Below are 20540 nucleotides of genomic sequence, written 5' to 3'. Positions count from 1 at the left end.
GCTGACGTCCTGACATTCCTGATCTCTGGAGGGCACCCACGGCGCAGTACTGCGTACACGAAAGGGAACGTGACCCCCCGGCGGCCCCCGAGCTTGAGGGTTCCAAATTTAGCAGCGCGGGGACGAGACCGGAGATTCGGCCGATGGCACAGCAGATCCACAACGCCCAATGCCACTGCCGATAGTGGGTAGACAGCCATGCTATGGGCATAATTTTGTAGCCTAGGGCTGGGTCTTCCATGCAGGCCAGGACAGTCTCGTCTGTACACGCCGTTCACGGTACAGAATTTGGCTGCCTTGCTCTGCAGTTACATTGCTGAGGATGCAGGTTGGTGAGATGTTGGCGGGCCGCGAGCATTTCTATAGCGTCTATTCGAGCCCTGCGCGCGCAAGATAGAGGGAATGCCTAGAATAGCATCTCTTGTCTCGGTTGGCAGCATAGAGGCCGACCGCGATGCTGGCCGTGTTGGTTGGTGGGGGTTTGACTAGATGGCCCGCAGGATGGAGCCTTGGTCAACATGCCCGTGGCTGTTGAACTTCCTGTTGCAGTTGTCGTCTCTGCTGCTTGGTGGGCTGCCCTATTGGCTGGTTGATCGAGTCGCACACCGAGGCAGACCATGATTTTGCTTGCATGAATCTTGGATCTTGACTCTTGACCGAGCTCTGCAAGGTTGAGAGCGAGCAGGACGAGGACTGAGCGGGGTCGGTCCAAGTCGGTCCATTTGAGGGACACGACGCCGTGCTCTTGGGCGGCATTGGTGTCATGGCACATGGAGGCAGCACTTGTATTATATGTGAGCTATATCATCAACATCACGAAGTGGGGATGAGAGGAGAAGAGACGAGATGGCCATGGCAGCCGTGCAGCTCTCCTGTGTCCAAGCCAGGCGCGAGCGAGGCTTGTCTCCAATATCCTGCAGCGGATGTTGACGAATAGAAGGCCAGAAGCAGCCAGTGGGACTCGAACAGGCCAGAATTGAGTGGCACGTCATGGCCAAGGTCACGATCACGGTTTCGATGATGAATTCGATGCAGAAAGATGGTCAAATACGAGAGGAAGCTCGTGATGGCATTTTGACGCCAGGGGTTCGGGTTGATTCGTTGAGGTACATGGGGGGAAGGGGGGGTAGTTGATTAAATGGCGGGAGACACTGCCCAATTCGCCACGAAGTTCAGTGTTCATCTCCGACAGCAGCAGGTGATGAATGCAGGTAGCAGAACCTAGCGGTGCCAAGCTGGCAATTCTCATACTATTGAATGCAACAGCAGAGTACCTCGTATGCCAGCTGCAGTAATAGACCATCCGGGTGGTCATTGAGTAGACTGCGCAGTCTGCTTTGAACGACTGTGCAATGGATCTCGAGCAGAACCAGCGCCAGCAACAATACCAATGCCAGAAGCAGCTGGCCAGCACTACAGTAGAACTAGACCTTCTAGAAGCAGCAGCAGAAGCATCAGAAATCAGTCAATCACATCATCCTGGCTAGCCTCCAGATTTTTTCTCTTGACGCGTCCGGTCAGCTAATATTGGCCAGTCCCATTGTGGCAAAGGCGAAAAGGGGGTGCTTGCGTGGAAGGGTCAGGGATGGGAGGAGAGAAAATAGGGATGGATTGGACGGTGGACGGGCTGGCTGGATGGGCTGGATGAATTGACTGAATGAATTGGATGGACGGACGAATTGGAAGCGTTGAAGATGATGAGACAAGCGACACAGACACACACACACACACAGAGGAGAGAGAGAGAGAGTAAGCCAGCTTGTAGTCTACTATGGTAGAGACTGTGCCTAGCAATAAAATAGGGTCGGGGTACGTACCGTACGACCCACTATTCAACCCGCTTATCTCGCCTATCCACCAACCAGAAGCCTCCGTTTCCCACCCGCTAGCCCCGTTCCAACATCCGACCAATGACTGTCCCCGTCTCCCTCCGTCTCTAGTGTCCCGTTTCCCCCGTGCCCGTCCCCCCAGATCGGGAGAAGGCCAGACAGGCAGGCAGGCCCAGGCGAGCACTGCGCTGCACTACACTTTGGCCAGATAACGGACACCAACACTTTTCCAAAAGCAAGCTCACCTCACCTAACAACAACCTCGCCGCACCAGAGTGCAATACGACACGACAAGACACGACACGATACCATACGACACACCTCAACACACCACCAGCTCGCTCTTGATCAGGCTCGACTCGGCTCGATCATCACCCACTGCCCTCCCTCCTCGATGCCCCCGACCAAGGGCTCTGCATAGGGCAGTCCTGACGAGCAAACACGTGCGTGCAGAGAGTGTGGTCTGGTCCTGGTCTGGTCTGGTCTGGTCTAGTCCGGTCCTCTGCCCTGCCTTGCTTCGCCTTGCCTACTGCTTTCTTGCTTTGCTCGACCATCTTTCCCGTCACGCCTTTCCGTTGTAACACCACAACCATCCACACACACAACCAGAGAGGGATCATTTTTCCCTTGCCGCTCGTTAGCACCATCGCTCGCCTCGTCGCCGACGGCTTAATCGTACGCGCCTCAAGGCGAGGTATTCCAGCCACAGGCGACCAGTCGAGCTGGCTGCTGTAGTGGATCGCGTCTCGCTCCGAAACGCCAACCCTGTCCCGTACTAGACATCATTTCCAGCTTCAACCTCTACATATCTGTCCTTCGGCCTTGCGACTTATAGACTGCTTCTCTCGGCGAATCGTCCTTCAACACCCCTCCCAAGGCGCATTTTGCCCGAGCCGGGCTTCGCTTCGCATCGCATTACAGTCGCATAAAATCACAGCATCTCAGACGCCACCTCTCACCCGCCATGGATCTGATCCGTAGGGCTGGGAAAGCCCTCTCCGGCCCTCCGCCACTCCCAACAGCAGACGAGAAGCTCCACAAGTCAAAAGCACAACCGGGGAGGATATGGTCCCGCTTGGCCTTCTTCCGGAGACCACTCCGCCTGAGAGGCAATTCCGCCATCTCGATACCTCTCGGCGTCGTCATACTCTTTCCTCTCATAGTCGTCATCCTCATCCTCGTCCTCTTTGTGAGGCACCCCAACTCTGCTGGGAGGATATTGATGCCCGCTGGTGCTCCTCCGGCCATAAGGTGAGAACAAGCACCCAGGACACGCCTTCCACACGACATCCCCTTCGCACCTGTCCCTGCTGCTAACCCTGCCGGCCCACACAGGAAAATCAGCGAGAAATACGACAAGGTCTTCGTCGAGGGCTGCCTGGAGCCCGATACGTCCAAGCCTAGAGCCAACGGTGCTTTTGTCGTTCTGGCCAGGAACAAGGAGTTGGACGGTGTCATCCAGTCCGTCAAGTCCATCGAGCGCCACTTCAACCGCTGGTACCACTACCCCTACGTCTTCCTCAACGACGGGGACTTCAACCAGACCTTCAAGGACACCATCAAGAACTACACGTCTGCCCCAGTCGAGTTCGGCAAGGTCGGTCCTGACATGTGGGGCTTCCCCGAATGGATCGACCCCAAGGTCGCCAAGGAGGGTATTGCAAAGCAGGGTGACGCTGCCGTCATGTACGGCGGTCTCGAAAGCTACCATGCCATGTGCAGGTTCTACTCTGGGTCAGTCCAGCCCTACAAGACGCGATATGGACAAATGTCGATGGCTAACATCCCAACCAGCTTCTTCTACAAGCACCCTCTCCTTGCCAAGTATGAGTGGTACTGGCGCCTGGAGCCCGAGATCAGCTACTTCTGTGACATCACATAGTATGATAACCCGGCCCCCCTGTGCCCACTGCCCTCTGTTTCCTTTGGTTTGTCGGTCTTCTGACAGTCTCTTCCCGCAGTGACCCCTTCCTGGCCATGATCGAGGCCAACAAGACATATGGCTTTACCATTGCCGTTAAGGAGCTTCGAGAGACCGTTCCCAACATCTGGCGCTACGCCTCCGCCTACAAGCGCATGAACAACCTGACCTCCAAGGGTCTGTGGGAGATGTTTGTCGAGCCCAAGCCAGAACCTGAGCGCAACGAACCCCCGCAAGACCCGGAGACGCCCCCCCTGCCCGAAGAAATCTTGCGTTCCGAGCCTGGTCGCAACGGCCTGCCGGAAATCGATCCCGAGGCCATGGAGGGCGAAAGCTACAACATGTGTCACTTCTGGTCCAACTTTGAGATTGCTCGCCTGAGCTTCTTCAGGAGCAAGGAGTATGAGGACTTCTTCGAAATGATGGACCGCAGCGGTGGATTCTGGATGGAGCGTGTAAGTCTTCGAACCGTGCAATCCCTACTCGTCTTTTGTTCCCCGCCCTCCAATCTCGAGATACTGACCTTTGCCGCAGTGGGGTGATGCGCCCATCCACTCCCTTGCCGCCGGTGCTCTGCTCTCCCCGCGCGATATCCATTACTTCCGTGACTTTGGATACCGACACACGACCATCCAGCACTGCCCTGCCAACGCGCCTCTTGGGCGGCAACTGCCCCGGCAACCCTTCCTTGAGAAAACGACGTTGGACGAGCGCAAGCGATTCGAGGAGGACGACTACTGGGAGCACTGGGACCCGCCAAAGGAGAACGGCGTGGGCTGCCGGTGTCGCTGCGATACCGATATTGTCGACGTAGAAGGCAAGGAGGGTAGCTGTATGGCCGAGTGGGTCGACGTCGCCGGTGGATGGGCCAGCCCTTAGAAGGGGTAAAGTTTGTCTGGTAGGGGTGGAAGCCTAGTACGGGGGAAGTGGGGAGATGTACAAAATTACCAACATCGGGCTTGGCCTGGTCACGACGTGAACGGACGCTGACACGAGATAGGAGTTGGCATGACTTACAGCTGGGAATGATGGGCGGCAAAGCGCCAGGGCGGCGGCTGGGAAGGGCAGGCGGGCTTGGGAAACCTGTGCATCACGATTCATGTCGGAATTTTGTCTATATTCGGTCGCAAAAGAGCCGCAGAGCAGCGAGCACTGTGCGTGGGAGGTTTTAAAGGCGTCTTTGCTGAACGTATACCACACACACACACACCCACACACCAGAGGCGCGCTCGTGAAATTACACTCAGTCATAACTTGCATCTTGTTCTGCATGAAGTCAGGGAAGGAAGGCGAGAAGGAAGAGGGCTTGGAAGCCCAGAGCCAGCAGGACGAGACGGCGGCGGGTCGCTGGTCTGGGCTGGGTCGGACTGACTGAGGCAGAGGATACGGTCGTCCTGCGTGCCTCTCTATTCTGTTTGTGCGCGGCTGCTGGGCATAGGCTTGAGCCTGCTTGTCAAATATACAACGATACCATATACTTAATTGGAACGAACTGGCATAGGATTTAGCATCAGCTTTCGGGAATGTGTGTGTGTGTGTGTGTGTGTGCCTTCGTGTGTACCGCACGATGGTGGCGAGCGTCTCGATTTGGACCACCGAGGATAAAGCGCAAAATGCCGACCCATTGCGTCTCTCAAGAAACCTCAAGAGTTGGCAGAGGCTCTATGTAGGTCAAGCACAATGTGCAGAAGTGAATGATGGGGAGCACAAGCTCGTTATGGATGGATGGATCACTTCTACGCCGGGGACATATACGCATCACCGCAGGCCTACCACCACAGATTCAATACTGCTCTTTAGTCCCTGGATGTTTGCACAAAGAAGACGGCGTCAGGATAACAAGACTGCTTAGACACCCGTCAAGTCCGAGTATGGGACCACTGCGCGCCAGGAACTCAGATGGAAATGCAGGATGACGTTCCCGACCCCTTTTGCCAATACCCACGTCTCTCGCACCAAAACCAGGAGTGATGCCGTTGATAACACAAGCCAACCATGATATTTCTTTCACATCACTTGGGAATAGACGGTGAAGACAGTATAATTCAATGCGCCATCATTCCTCGCTGGGCATTTCTAGCTGGCCCGCTTTCCACGAGGAAACGTGGCGGTCGTGATACCACGATTATTTACACCTCCGTGTTAGATATCTGGCAACCTGTATCAATGACCCCCCCGAAACAGCCGACTGTAGGGCCCTCACGGTCTCAGTTTCCCTCACCACTCCGTGCTGCCCATTGGCTCGGCCGAATCAGTGACGGCACCGTGGCTCGCATCGCCCACCAGCCGCGCATACTTGGCCAGCGTGCCCCTGAGAGGCTTCTGGACCGGCGGCCGCCATTCCTTCTTCCTCTCCCTCAGCTCCTCCACCGTCGCGTTGAGGACATCGATGCGGTTCTCCACCGCGTCGATCCGGACCTCGTCGCCGTCCCTCACCAGCGCGATGGGCCCTCCCACCGCCGCCTCGGGGCACACGTGGCCCACGATGAAGCCGTGGCTGGCCCCGGAGTACCGCCCGTCCGTGACGAGTGCGACGTTGGTGAGGCCGGCGCCCATGATGGCTGCCGAGGCTGTGAGCTGCTCCGGCATGCCTGGTCCGCCGCGCGGCCCCTCGTACCGCACGATCAAGACGAGGTTGCCGTCCGTCACCTTGATGTCCCCGCGCTGCAGTGCGCTGTTGAGCTCGTGCTCCTTGTTGAAGACCCTCACCTTTCCCGTGAACGAGAGGCCTTCTTTGCCCGTAATCTTGGCCACGGCGCCCTGCGGCGCGAGGTTCCCCTTGAGCACCCGAAGATGGCCCGTCTTCTTGATTGGGTTGTCGAGCGGCCTGATGATCTTCTGGCCAGGGTCGAGGGAAGGCCATGAGCTGCAGTTCTCCGCCAGTGTCTTGCCCGTGACGGTCATGAGGGACCCGTCGATGAGGCCGGCCGCGATGAGCACCTTGAGCACCGAAGGCGTGCCGCCGATCTTGTACAGGTCCTCCATGAAGTGCTTACCACTCGGCGCCAGGTCGGCCAGGAAAGGGACCCGGTTGCTGGTCCTGTCGATGTCGTCCAGGGTCAGGGGGACGTCGGCACTATTGGCCATCGCGAGGAAGTGCAGGACACCGTTGGTGCTCCCTCCCAGGACCATGGTCAGCACCAGGGCGTTCTCGAATGCGGCGCGGGTGAGCAGGTCCCGAGGACGGATATCCTTGGCCATGACGACCTTGATGGCCTCGGCGACACGCTCGCACTCGCGGGCCTTCTCCGGGGACGTAGCAGGATACGAGGAACTCCCTGGTAGGGAGAGGCCCATGACCTCGATGGCCGTGGCAAGTGTGTTTGCGGTATACATGCCGCCGCATGCGCCAACACTGGGGCAGGCGTGCTGAGCGATATCCTCTAGCACGTCCTCGGGGGTGGCGGCATCGCCATTTGCTTTGGGACACTTGGCGTGTAACCTGCCGTAGGTGTATGCCCCGGTTGACTCGTAACACGTCGAGATGTTGATCTCGCGGTCGAGCAGGGAGGAGTGGCCCTTGTTGATGGTACCACCGTAGACCATGATGAAGGGCCGGTTGTGGCGCGCTGCGGCCATGATGACACCAGGCATGTTCTTGTCGCAACCTGGGATGGAGATGTTGGCGTCGTGCCGTTGCGCGCATGTCACTGTCTCGATGGAGTCGGCTATGATTTCCCTTGACTGAAGAGAGTAGCGCATTCCTGGTGTGAGAAATTGGTCAGGCTGCGAGGTTTGCCCAGATTGAGTGACGGAAGGGTAAGACCATCCCGGGAGGGAGACTCTGTGATAACCTACCCTCGCTCCCCATCGTGATGCCATCCGACACTCCAATGGTGTTAAATTGCCAAGCAAGCATGTCCTGCTTCTCGACAGCCCTCTTGACAATCTTGCCCATGTCCATCACTGCTGAGTGTTAGTCCGGCCATGGAGTAATGCTTCTCGCTGCAAGCCTCATGTCAAGTGCTTACGGTGTGTGCTGGTACGCCATGTCAGAACTTGATAAATGATATAATCGACGACGTGAGAAGGACTGGCTGGCTCACTTGCAAGGGTTGCCCTCCCACCAAACAGTGGAAATCCCAACGTGTGGGGCGTTCCTCATCGCCTGGCCATCAAGAACCCCAGCAGCGTAAAGCATGGCCTGGCGCGGTGGCAAGATTAGCACGATATCCTCTCATTGCCGCCCCCCCCCCCCAATAGTCCTCCTCTTGCTCCCCATGGAGACGTATCCACTGGCTTCCTCGGTGCGCCTCGCAGGACAAGATCCAGCCACATGCTCGGGAATATGAGTCCATTTCTGGCTCTGGGCCTTGGGGTTGGAATTTTGTACTGACCTGAGCTCCGACAAAGTCGTGTCCCTTGGTCATACTGTGACTCCATCGGTTGAGTGGCCCTCCGGGCGGTAGAGAATCCCATTGGATGTAGTCGCCGTCCTTGGGGACATTCCTGGTCCCCTCGCCATTGCTTGCTGTTGTGCTCATCTTCTCTTTTCTCTCTTGCGAGGTCTTCTCTTGCCGCCAGTAAATGTGTAATATGTATACTGTTGATGGACTCTATTGGCAACACTCTCGCTTCAAGAGTGTACGCAACACGACTAGACGCAACGGAGCAGGACAAAAGTCCAAAGAGGAAAGGCGATCGAAAGGAATAATGAGGATCAAATCGGGGCGAGGAAAGTCATAAGCATGCGCAATTGCCGATGCAATTGCCTTCAGTTGGCCCCTCTCCTGACAAGACCAGGTGAGAGGGAATCAAATATAAGGCGTGCACTAACACACACACAATATGACAAGAAGAGGGGGGAGAGAGATGGGGGCAGCCGGTGAGGTGTGGGTGTTGGAAAGGAGAGTCAAGAGAGCCGAGAGTGGTATGTCTTGAGTCCGAGCTTGCAAGAGAGAAAAGCACATGAGAGACGGAAGCAAGCCGGCTTTGTACATGAAATTTGTACCGTTCATCGGAAGAGAGACAGGCGACATGCGGCCGCCAGAGCCACGAGAACCACAGACCAGAGGGCCGAGGGACCAAGCCAACGGCGGCCCAGCGCACTGGTTCTGTCCTCCTGTGGGGGGGAATTTTGGGGGAACAACTTGGAAAGGTACGGGTACATACTCTACCTACTGTAGGTACAGCACTGTGCTGTGCATGATGTGGTGTGCTGCGCGGAAGCATGATCCATGCTGGCAGTGCCGGCTAACAAGGGGAAAGGTAGCTCGATGGACGGACGCATCTTGGTTGCTGTTCACTGGACCGTAGTAGTCGGCAGAGGGACGGAGGCCAAGGCAGGACAGGGAATTATGCCAGATCCCGGGCCGCGGGGGATTTAGTCGACCATCCTAGCGTGGACCCGGTCGACGTCTGGAGCAGGTAGACAGGCCTGACAAGCAGACAGCAGACTAATGAGAAAGCAGACTAATACTAATACATGTGAGCACGGTGGAGGAGCATGAGGAGGTGTGTGGGGGAATACCAGTACTATACCCGTAAGACGCCCAGGTTCTCCATATTTGGTTGGATGGCTGGCTGGCTGCTTGGTTTGTTGTGTGACAAAAGGACGACGTGACGAGGGGCCTGATGCGATGGACCGAGAGACTTGTGGGGTGAGGCGGAGACGGGGGCGGAGACGGAGAGAGCTTCTTTTTTCTTATATCCATTCTCAGTCCCAATCTCAGGCCTCATTCTCCTGGTCCAGCTCACCTCGTCTCGTCTCGCCCCACCACTGACAGCCACAATCAGAGCAGAATCAGGTATGGCCAATGCTGTGTAGTACGAGAGATTACGGTACAGGACCAAGGTTGTCCCACACCAGCAGTGGACGACGAGACGAGAGCTGGAGAGTTGACGAGACGGAAAAAGCGGACAAAGAGCGGAGAGGCGGATCGTGATGTACCCACTCGCGTGCATGGCCGTGGTCATGGTCATGATCCAGGTTCAGGCTCGGCCATCGGTCGAATCATCTGGTCGCCATTGGCAATTGTCCTTGTTCCTGTGTGTTCTGGCATCACAAGCCTCTGAGGCCAGAAGGAATGGATAGATGTCTTCAACAACATGGACAGCAAGCATTGATGGCGTGCAGAGAAGCAACAGTCCCATGAACGCCTGGCCTGTACTGTGCTCTGCTCGGTTGGGCTGACATGTGCTGACATGTGCTGTCACTCTGGATGACACGCTGCAGGTTCATCTTGACCATCGCCAGGGCCGTCCGTCATGGTACATGGAGGGAGCAGGTAGACAGATGGTGTAGTATACAGTACAGAGATGTGGTGGTGGAGGCTGGATGCATGTGGATTCATTCCGATTGACTTCTCCCTCCCCCAAGGTTGGCTTGTCCTTGGAAAAGGTTGTCTGGCACCCCGCATTGCATGTGGGGGAGGAGGGAGGAGGGGGGCAGGGCACCTGTTGAGGCTAAAGGATACGTACCTTTCTCCAGCTTCTACCCCTCCTTTTCCCTGCTCAACCTCGTTGTCGTCTTTCCTCATCGTCCTCTCTTTCTCCTTCTCAACGCCTCTAATCTCTGTATAACCGTACTTAGTCTGTGGTCTGAACTGCATGGTCCAACCACTATATGACCCAGGTAGATAGATACGTCTTTGTCCAGTAACGTGCGAGGTACCTCAGTGAGGCATGCCGTCTCGCTTAATTCCCTGCTCTGTCCTATCCCTCCTCTGTTCCTGTATCTTTCAAGTATCCAGGGTAAAGACTATATGGGAACTGCCGGACTATATAGGTACACACAGAATACATCCAGGAATGTGTCATCGGTTTACCACTTTCGGCCACCTGCCCATCTGCCCACACTCAGTCTACATGTACTCGTGCTCCAAGTACTGGTTCAGTACAATAGTCTCCCACGCCTGCATCCCTCCCACAGGTTCCAACGGCATACCCATTCATCACAGACTATCTATCTACATTAGACGACATACACCCCACGCTGCACCTTTCTGCGCTGTACTGCATAGCAAGCGAGACGCATGCAGAGCCTCCTGCTGCTGTCAACAGCCACCGACCTCGGCCCCAATGTTTGTCAGTGCCCATGCCCGCGGGATCCAAAGTGGCGTCTCAAGCTTGCTTGGTATGGCTACACACAAAGTATCTCGTAGTCCTGACTACTAATGCAGCTAATCTGACTCGTTTGATTTGATCTCTATGTATATACAATACATATAGGTATACACATATGCATATATATATGTATGTACACGAACGGAACGGTGTCTGCGGTAAGAGTGCCTGCACTCTCTGTCTCACCCAGAAAACAATATATCGACACATACATTGTCGAAACACTTTGACACGCTCGCTCACTCACAGAAAATGGACACAACAATATCAACAGTGGGTCTTCAAGACAGGATGTTTTCAAAATCAAAAACAATCAATGGTATTGCTCTCCCTTCGACCCCTGCCGCCTCCTTCGCTACTGAATGAACCGAAGTAGGCCAGATAGATACACCGACCCATCCCGTCCCAAGGCGGCCGGCACGTTCCTCTTGTTGAGCTACCAATGCCAGGCCGCCTGTCCCCATGTCCCAGATACAAAATGCACATGCCCATGCTTGTGCACATGCACATGCTCGTGCATTCCATGAGGCTTCCCAGATCCGCATGACTCCATGCAATCGTTTCAAAATGATGCCAACCAAGGAAATTCCCACCACATCAAAACCACCACCCGCCCGCTCTCCAACACAAACCCATACACACACACGCTGTTTCTCTCACGTACACAGACACATAGACAGAGATACAGCAAAGCCACCAGCTTTTGGTCCCTTACAAAACGCTCGCCCACTGGCCCGCTGACCCGCTTTATGCCTTTCACACCAAGCCGCCAGGTTCTCAAAAAAGTTGGTCAATGTAACGGGTCGAAGAGAAGAATTTTGTTCCACACGTTGGTGCGTGTGATGTCCGATTCCCCAGGCCGTAAAGGCTATAAGGAGAGATCAGGCGAGGTCTTGGTACAGAATGCCCATCATGTCGAGGAGGAAGGCTTCGTGGCTTTTTCTTTTTGAAGTAGAAATCCCCATCGTGTCCATCGTCATCTCATGGTTCGTCATCGTACAGGACAAAGGGAAGGAGAGGAAAAGAAGAAAAAAGAAAAGGAGACAAAGGAAATGGTTGATATCAGTAATGTGTGCCCAAAGCTCTAACGCATGAGGGCTCCCTGCATTGGGTGGGTGTTGTGTGAGTCCACTCCCAAGGGGAAACTCTTCAGGTTAGAGAGGCTTTAGGCACCGACACCAACCATGACCCTCTCCTCCTCCATCCTCCTCACCATCTCCCTCTCCTTGGGGCTGCGCGGGTTGGCATCAATTCCCAAGATGGCCGAGATCCTCGTCTTGTCCTGAGAGTGCTTGCCGTAGACGTCCCTCTCATCGGGGCTGCCGATCGGGGTGATGGGCGTCTGCGCGGCGTAGCCGTGGCTCGACACCGCACCGGCGGTGGTGCCGGCGTTGCCTGTCCTCCAGGCCTGCTCCAGCGCGACGGGGTGCGCCCCGTTGCCGTAGTCCGCCGCCACGGCGGACCAGAAGCTATTCCGGTGCGCGCTGTACACGGCCTGCAGCCGGCCCATGTCGACGGGCTGTGCGACACCGGCAGACGGCGAGGGCGCGGGCAGCCCAGAGCAGTCCAGGCGGAGCGGTGCCATGGTCGCGCTGCCCATCGTGGGCGTCGGAGCCCGGGCGTGCGCGGCAGCGGAGAAGCTGGCAGACGGAAGGAGGGGCGCGCTGTGCTGCTGCTGCTGCGAGTGCTCCTGCAGGGAGTTATACCTGGAGGTGCTCAGGGCCAGAGTCATACCAGCCGGCTTGGGCAGGATGGCAGGCAGGCGCGGGGACGAGCCGGAGCCCACGCTGGCGTTCATGATGCTGGGGAGCTGGACGCTGCCTGGGGAGCTCGGGTGGCCATAGCTGATGACGGACCCAGGGGGCGACACGCTGCGGCTGGGCGACTCGTGAATTGGGCTCGGGATCGTGGCCTGCATCAGGGGGGAGTGTCCATTGGACGACGAGCTTGAGGACATGGACGTCGTCCTCTTGCGGCGGTTGCTTCCGTGGCTCAGCTGGTGGTAGTGCAAGCGGCATGCCAGCTCCGTCTTCTTCAGATGGGCGGCAATGTGCTTATACGGCATCTTCTGCAGGCGGGTCTGAAGCAGATATACTTCCTGTTATGGACACGATTTGTTAGTAAGATAATCCTCATTGTTCAGAAACACCACAGTCGTCTCTCTAGACCCCAGACACGCCCTGGCTCCTCATACCACTATCCCCCCTACACAAACAAGTTGAGACCACGGTGCAAGTCACATACCTCATCCTCGCTCCAAGCTCTGCCTCCTCCGGTCGATGAGCTCTTGCGGCTCTTGGTGATGCCATACTCGTGGCGGTCCATAACGTCAGACGTTGGGGCATAGATCGCCGCCGGCATTGTCATAGCCATGGTTGGAGACATGATGTTATCGTGTCGATGTGAGTGTCCAAGAATCGAATACGTTCCAAATTGTTTCGTGTAAATAAAATGTCACAGGCCAAGCTGCGTTCTGAATCGAAAAAAAAGGGTAGCTGAAACCGAGATTATGGGCCTTTCCCTGGTGTGCTCTTGTTTCCGTCGAGAGGTGTGTTGATGATGATGATGATCGTCGTCGTCGTCGAGAAGGGTTGAGCAAGAATTGAATGTCGAGTGAACCGACGGGCGATAATAAACCAGATTACACCGTTGACTAAAAGTGTGTGTATTTCTAAAGAGGGAGGGGCAGCCAATCCAGTTGGTCTCCTTCGTAGAAGACAAATGAGCGTCAGGGTTTAGCCGCAGCAAAATGAATAACTATTAAAGAAAGGGACACACACACGCAACTGCGTTGTGATGAGGTCAGTAGTGTGAATATCAGGGTCAACCGTGATGAGAAGAAGAAGTAAACAAGACCAAACGATCTCCGGGAGGGAGGGGGCCATTAATAATAGTTGCTCGAGCGTATTGCTTGCTTGCCTGCTCGCCGATGCCCATGCCAGCAGGCCAGGATCGACCGCACCATCCAGGGAAGGGGGGTGGGAGACAGAGAGAGACACAGAGTGTGAAGAGAATACCCCAGTACCGTGGAGGCATATCAGCCTTGGGATGACGGCAGGGGTGCTCGGTCTGGCAGTCCAGGTAGGCTCTAGCCTTGTTACAGACCTTCTCTTGGAAACCCTGGGCCCCAAAAAAAGGTTGTGTACCGACTAGGTTGAAGGTCGGAAGTGTGTGGCAGCAGAGTAAAGCATAACAACGTGCGGCTCCACCCAGCCCATTCTTGGCCTGGTGTGGCCCTGCCCTTGTCAAGGCTCCCCACACATCAAGCAAGAGCCGCAGAGTTTGAAGTCTCATCCAGACATGAGCATCCCGGACACCCGCAAGGTCCATACGCTTCGAGTCAAGGGTCACGAACAGACAGTTGTGCGCGGCAGCGTCTGGGCATGGCGTCAGTATCCCGGCCAGAAACCACTTGATCGGTATCGCTCGTCGTCACTGGGGGGATGGACACAGCCCTACCACTCGACAGGGCGGCACACGCATCATGCGTGTTGGAGTTGTTGTCTTGGGCGACTACTGCCGGACACTAAATTCGTCCCAACCGCTCACGAACGCCTCTCGCTGCAGGCCTCGACTAGAAACAATCCTGCAGCTCTAGACGTGGGGCAGAAACCAATGATGATGCTCGCCGGGTCTCCTGAGAGGGGGTGGGGAGGGGTTTGGCGCTCGCACTTGACAGACAGACGGACTGACAGATTGACAGAGGCGGAGACAGAGGCAATAGAGAGTGTATGCGTGTATGTGCGTGTGTGTGTGTGTGTGTGTGTGTACATAGTATGCATGTGGCGGCTGGAAGCTATGGCATCCGGCAGCGAGGCACCAGGCAGGAGGCGAAAGGGCGGTAAACACAACAGATCCAAGACAACAGCCAGGCCTGGGCAGGGCGAAAATCTGGGTCCCGCGTTACATCGATCAGATCTGTTCTGTTTGATGTGATTCGTTTCGGACAGCGCGACCGAAGGAGAGGGCCCTTTTTGGGCCGGTCGTCGCAGCAAACACGAAGGAAAGGGAAAAAGACAGGACAAGGGAGCGCTACGCGAGCCAGGCATGGACTTGGCTCTATGGGGCAGGTAGTGGATTGTCTGTCTCAGGGATGTAACCGCAGCTCTGGATATCGCTATAGTATTAGTGTCGTATAGTGCCGTGCCGGGCCGTATAGGACCTCAGTCTACAGCCACATGTATCACATGCAGCGTGTGCAGAGCTCGCAGTGTACGCATTACAGGCGATGTGCGCAAGATTCAGAGCATGAATTGTTACATTCTCGGCCTTTGTTCAACGACCAACCGTGGGCACCATCAAGCGTCCCCATCGGTCGTCTATCGTCACACGTCGAGGGCGGATGGGCGATCGATGGGACCCTGTGAGCGAGCAGCATGATTGAGCCCGCATTTCTCGTGTGCCATCCGGGGTGGACGTGATGTTTGGAGTAGCAGTAGCCTACTTTGGGTTTCTGATGGATGGGGACAGCGTGCATGGCAGCGGGGTAGGAGGAAGAGGGGGAGGATAGGAAAGGACGAGTAACGAGAGAGAGAGAGATGGCGATAGAGAGGGGATCGGCAGCACCAGCAATTCGGCATCAGAGTCCAGCATCGGCATCAGAGTCCAGCATCAGCATCAGCATCAGCATCAGCGTCAGCATCACCATCATCTGCAGCCGAGGGGAGAGCACAAAGAGAATGATTGTCGAGAGTCGAGGCGAGGTGAGGTGAGGTCAGGGCCCGGCCCTAATCGGGTCTCGTCTGACTTCTGCCGTGTCCTGCATGTTTGAAAGGGTGGGGCCTGTGGCCGGTCTCTTGCTTCAGATCGTTACAGAGCCGCGCTGGTCCAGGAGCTGCCGCACCGTTGTGATTGGACACCACCGCCGGTTCCTGTCTCGTGGGCTGGGTCCTTCAGGGAGCACCCCAGGCCGTCTGTTGCCAATACTGCATATAATGCACACAATATAGTCTTGGGGGCCTAGCAAGGGCTGTGCCTGCGCGCGTGCCTGTGCTCTCTGGGTTGAGGCTCAGCCGCCCAGTCATCCTTAATAGGACCTCTGTTGATTGGTACAGCACGCCTGTTTGTTTTGGCACTCGAGGGACCCCTCCTCCTCCCTCGTCCCTCAACCCCCGTTGAAACAAGAGGCTGTTTCTATACTCCAGCCTGATACTGACGATTGGTTAATCATGACGCTGGTCGGATGGACGCGCGAGAGCCGAGGACGCTGCCATGCAGTATCTGCTCATCCCGAAACTCGACAGTCACTGGACGGGTTTCCAAACACAACCTGTAGGGGGCCACATGAGAGCGGGCTGTGGGAAACACAACATCAACTCAACGCGCACAACAAAGTCGAGGATCAACAAGCCTGGCGGGTTGCCTGCGGCCCTGTCGGCCAGCAAACGTCGACAAGCGCCCGGCTTCGGTCTTGATGCCAGCGCGCCAGAGACTAGTGCTGGGCAGCCCGTCCCGGTTGGGTTGGTCTGACAGCCTTGACGTGTTGCACCACGGTAGCCGATCGCTGGCACGGTTTGGACTTGCCCATTTGTCGCTGTGTCTTGCTGTGCTGTGATGTGCTGTGGCAGCTTGGGTCTTGGCCCAGCCAATTGACCAACCGGCCGGCCAGCCAGCCAGCCAGCCAGTCTGTTTGGTTTTTAATTTCGCATAAGGCAGTCTCCGGTCGTGCTATGTGGATCTCCGCCTTCTCCCTTCTCCTTGGCCCCACGTCGGCTCCGGGCAACAGAGCTCCGAGGCAGATTGACATGGAGATTGACCAAGATGCAGCAGCTCGTATGGCAAAGTCGGCTGCGGGCTGGGCTCGGCGGTTTCTTGCCAGACACCCTGCAGAACAAGAGAGGCGACCCCAGAAGCTGCCCGCAGGCTGGCACGGCTCTTGGGGCTGGCAACGAAATACTGGGCACCCGTCGGGGTGTGGCCGCAAGGCTCCGGTCCCTTGAAACTCGCTAGGTGGTAGCCACAATTTCACCCTTGTGTCAGCCTTTTACCACACCACACCAGTGCAGTTGAGAGTCCAATTCACTTCAGCTCGCTTGAGTTCACTTCATATTTTCCTCCCAGGGTCGGTTCAGTCCAGTCCAGCCCAGCCCAGTCGCCCCGTGCTGCCAGTACTGCTTGCTGGCCCGCAGCAAAGCACCTCATCTGGAGTAGCATCCTTGTCGAAATTCGACGCTCCTGGCCTGGCCTCGCCTGGCCTGCCACAGGGCACCCCCGTAACGTCTCCATCCATTCGTCTCTTCTGCCCCTACGGTCAAGGCTCAGAAACAAGATTCTCCTGTGAGAACTTTGCTTACCCGTCCCCGCGTCCCACTAATGCAGCCAAACCTTAATGCATCTTGTCCCGTCGCCGTTGGGTCCGCATTTTTGGCAGCCAACCGTGCGTTGCGGCTCAACACTCGACGTCCAGACCTGGCTCGACATACAGAGCATATTGCCCTGCCTGGTACAACACGTAGGCAGCATTGAGTGGTCTTTCATCCCCTGCTCTCTTGCCGTCTCTCAACCTCTTTTCAATTCTGAAAGAGGGCTTTCCACTACTGGTCGGGTATCGATAAGAGTTGGGAACCCCCCGACCCTCTCAGGTCGACCGGCTGTTCTGCGGATTGACAAGAAACAGAAGACGAGATGAAAACAGAACTGCTTGTGCCTGCGAATGTGGCGATCACAAACACCGCCAGCAGGCACGCCCTTGACCGCCAGTCTGTCCCATGATCGGCCATGTCTCGTCTCGACTTTCTGCACATCAGTGGACCCAATCAAGCCACCTCCATACTTGAGGCCAGTTTCGAGGCCGTTTGGCATGTTTTCAAGAACATTTTCTTCAACCTTGGACCACCCTTCCCCCCAAGAGGGGTTTGTCGAGTTACTTCGTGGTAGCCGAGTCAGTCTGACGCCTGGAATAGACCAGCATTATCGGGAGACGCCGTTCGTGATCGTAAACTAAGGCAGTTCCACCTCGCGTCGTCCAGGATCCGAGGTTTTCGCGACGGCGAGGGACACCCTCAGCATGCCTCACTGCCGCGTGGCGACTTGGCCCTCGTTCGTTTTGCTCGACAACGCTGGCGGTGATCATACAGGAGCGCATATCAAAGCATGCACCTCTCCAACTCACTGGTATAGCGCCCTTTTGCAATGTTCATAGCAGTGGCTCAACCTTCACTCTTGATCCACCATTTTCCTTTTCAAGTGTACGGGTTCTTGGGCCGACCTGTTGTTGTCTTGGAAAGAGCGCATTGGCAAGAACAATGATAATGATGAGAATACAGTCGAGTCTTCATCGTAAACTCGAGCCTGAGACCGAGCCGCGACCTCGAATGGGTGACTTAGTGTGTGGCTGCCGGCAATAGCTGCGACAGCGTCAGCACGCACCTAGAGGATCGAGCGTCGACAAGTTCAACGGGCTCCTTGGCATCCCATCATCTCTAGCAAATGAGCATGGCTCGTTAGTATGTCAGAGAACCTTGAGCGATAGACGATGGAGCGCAGACTCCATCGCGCGCGGTTGCCGTGGTGTGTCCGCTGGGATGCTGGGTGACCACTATTACACCAAGCACTTGAGAAACAAAAAAAAACCTCAATAGGGCCTGTCCTGTGATCGTCATCCCATGAACCCCTGAAAGGAGAGAAATCGGATGCTTGCTGGCCACCACATCTATCAGTGAAGATTCACAAGGGGGTCGAGAGTCTTCGAGTTGGTGGTTTTGCGAAATTGCAGTCCCCGGAAGCTTGGTGTGCCGCGGTACGTGGATCGTGGAGGAGGTTATGCCGAGACCGAGAAAGCCGGCGGCGAGTCTTTGTCCATTTTTGGAAGACCCGACACAGGGGTAGAAACTTGACAGGTGGCCCATCCCATCTGCCCGAGCCAGGCTAGGAAGGGTTGGCATGCGTCGCAGTTGTGGGTGGTTGAGGCTCAAAATTGGATCAAAAATGATGTCAAACATGCTGCCAGGTGCGCATATCTGCTCCTTTGGGCTATGTGACTTTTTGCTTTGCAAATTTGCTTTGCAAATGAAAGTGAAGCCGGCCGCAACGTACCTTATCAAGCGCTACAATGAATCAGCGTAAGAGCGGCTGTCCATCTTGAAGTTATTCCACAGGCGCCCACGAGGACTTCTCAGGGCTCGACGTTGGGTGAACGGCCTCGTCTTTTCGGCCAGCTTTCACGCACATGCTCCTTTGGAAAATGCGCAAGGGCCGTAGATTTAGGACGAATGGATCGCCGACTCCCAGTCGAAGGCCACAGGCGCTCAATAGAAAGAGTGAAAGACGATGACTGAAAACCTCGGCTGCACATCATCCAAGTGGTGTACTGCGCAGTAGAGGATGGACCAGTGCGATAGTTGCACTCCATTGCTTCGGGCATTTGACGGAGAAACCCTGGTTAAGGTTATCTTGATCATGGCCCACTTGGTCGGGCCCCTGGAAGCGCTTGGAACACCCTTGATGCATGAACTAGGGGGCTTATGTTCCTGCAGGGGCTGGGGGTCTCCACCTCCGACGCTTGCGGGCTCTTCATCAATTGTGGCCGGCGGTGCAGCTGTCAGTGGGCTTGCCGACCGGCAGAGGCCTTTATTCCGGCGGTGGACGACACCGCAGGTCCTCAAACGCCACTTGTCGAGGAGACTGACAGCTCTGCAACAGGCGCAGTTTCAGCACCGGGGTCGCCGTTGGATGACGAGGGTGGAGGTCGGTCAAGCACCAGAGACGTCGGCAGACAGGCATCTGCATAACAAGCGCTTGGTCTTGTCGTCTGAGCATCGCCAAGGATGATTGGGATGTTTAGGCTGGTTGGGATGGCTGTTCAACCCTAAGGTTCAACGGTCGGCCGCGAGCCTGGCGGCAACGGTGTGTTCTCGCGAAACGACGGGCTTCTTGAGGCCGGCAAGACCGTCTCAAACACAGCGAAGTGCGTGTCGAGCGTGCCGACGGGCCGAGTGAGAAAGAACAAGAGAGATTGTGTGCGTGTGACAGCGAGGCAGAGCGCGCGAAGCAGGCCGGGCGACCGTTGAGCACGGGTTAGTACGTGGCGGCACCTTCTCCCATTTCGTCCGAACTCGAGACGGGGATGACGACTTGAGGGTATGCATGAAGATGTGCATGATGGACAGTGGTCTGTCCCGCCTTGTTCTATTCGAGTCCGTTGTCGATGTTTCGGTTGAGCCGCGCGTTTCGATTCGATGTTGAGCATGTTTGGGATTTGCGCTTCTGCTGATGATGTCGACGTCGGACGGGAAACTTGCGAGGGTGGGTTTATCACCCTCCCAGGTTACGATGCTCTTGTCTGTCCCGTCATTTATGCGAAACAACTGTCCGCTTGGGTTATGTTCTGGCTTTGCCTTGTCATGGCCGAATGTCATCTGGTTTTGGATAGGTCGTGATCGCCCGCCTACCCAGACTTTCTTCCTGCGCCGGCAGACTGCAGCCTGGGTTTATTTCGACTTGCATCTTAGCCTGTCCTGCAGACGATTTCAATAACGAGCGATGGTATGTTCCATCGCATGCGGTGAAGTCATGTTGATATCGCTCTCCCTTTCTGCAGCACCACAGCGCCTAGTGAACCATCCTCAGTAGGATGAACGCACATGGCCACGTCGACAAGCCAAAGCTGATTCAATGTCAGTGCTGTCCTTCTGTCTTTGGGGTGCGCGGTATACTCAACACGTCGGGGTACTGAGCACCGCGGAATGATGTTTTGAGGATCAAGCAAGCAAATGTTCAAGCGAACA

At 56.0% G+C, this 20540-nt stretch overlaps 3 protein-coding genes across 3 annotated transcripts; 1 reads left to right on the top strand and 2 right to left on the bottom strand.

Moving 5' to 3' along the window:
- Window positions 1–2793: 2793 nt before the first annotated feature.
- J7T55_009455 (uncharacterized protein) lies at window positions 2794–4629 on the top strand (the record flags this gene model as incomplete). The annotated part of the gene is made up of 5 exons (XM_053135636.1): window positions 2794–3080; window positions 3165–3563; window positions 3624–3710; window positions 3791–4205; window positions 4285–4629. The coding sequence occupies 5 exons, from the start codon at window positions 2794–2796 to the stop codon at window positions 4627–4629; spliced, it is 1533 nt and encodes a 510-aa protein (XP_052986715.1).
- Window positions 4630–5967: 1338 nt separating this feature from the next.
- J7T55_009454 (uncharacterized protein) lies at window positions 5968–8234 on the bottom strand (the record flags this gene model as incomplete). Its single annotated transcript, XM_053135635.1, has 5 exons — window positions 5968–7454; window positions 7549–7656; window positions 7722–7729; window positions 7797–7894; window positions 8088–8234. The coding sequence occupies 5 exons, from the start codon at window positions 8232–8234 to the stop codon at window positions 5968–5970; spliced, it is 1848 nt and encodes a 615-aa protein (XP_052986714.1).
- Window positions 8235–11980: 3746 nt separating this feature from the next.
- J7T55_009453 (uncharacterized protein) lies at window positions 11981–13200 on the bottom strand (the record flags this gene model as incomplete). The annotated part of the gene is made up of 2 exons (XM_053135634.1): window positions 11981–12913; window positions 13060–13200. The coding sequence occupies 2 exons, from the start codon at window positions 13198–13200 to the stop codon at window positions 11981–11983; spliced, it is 1074 nt and encodes a 357-aa protein (XP_052986713.1).
- Between the last annotated feature and the right edge of the window lie 7340 nt (window positions 13201–20540).

The sequence above is a fragment of the Diaporthe amygdali genome, assembly GCF_026229845.1.
Source record: "Diaporthe amygdali strain CAA958 chromosome Unknown NODE_57_length_265687_cov_63_683457, whole genome shotgun sequence".
Classification (NCBI taxonomy): domain Eukaryota; kingdom Fungi; phylum Ascomycota; class Sordariomycetes; order Diaporthales; family Diaporthaceae; genus Diaporthe; species Diaporthe amygdali.
This window is presented reverse-complemented; position numbering and strand designations above follow the sequence as displayed.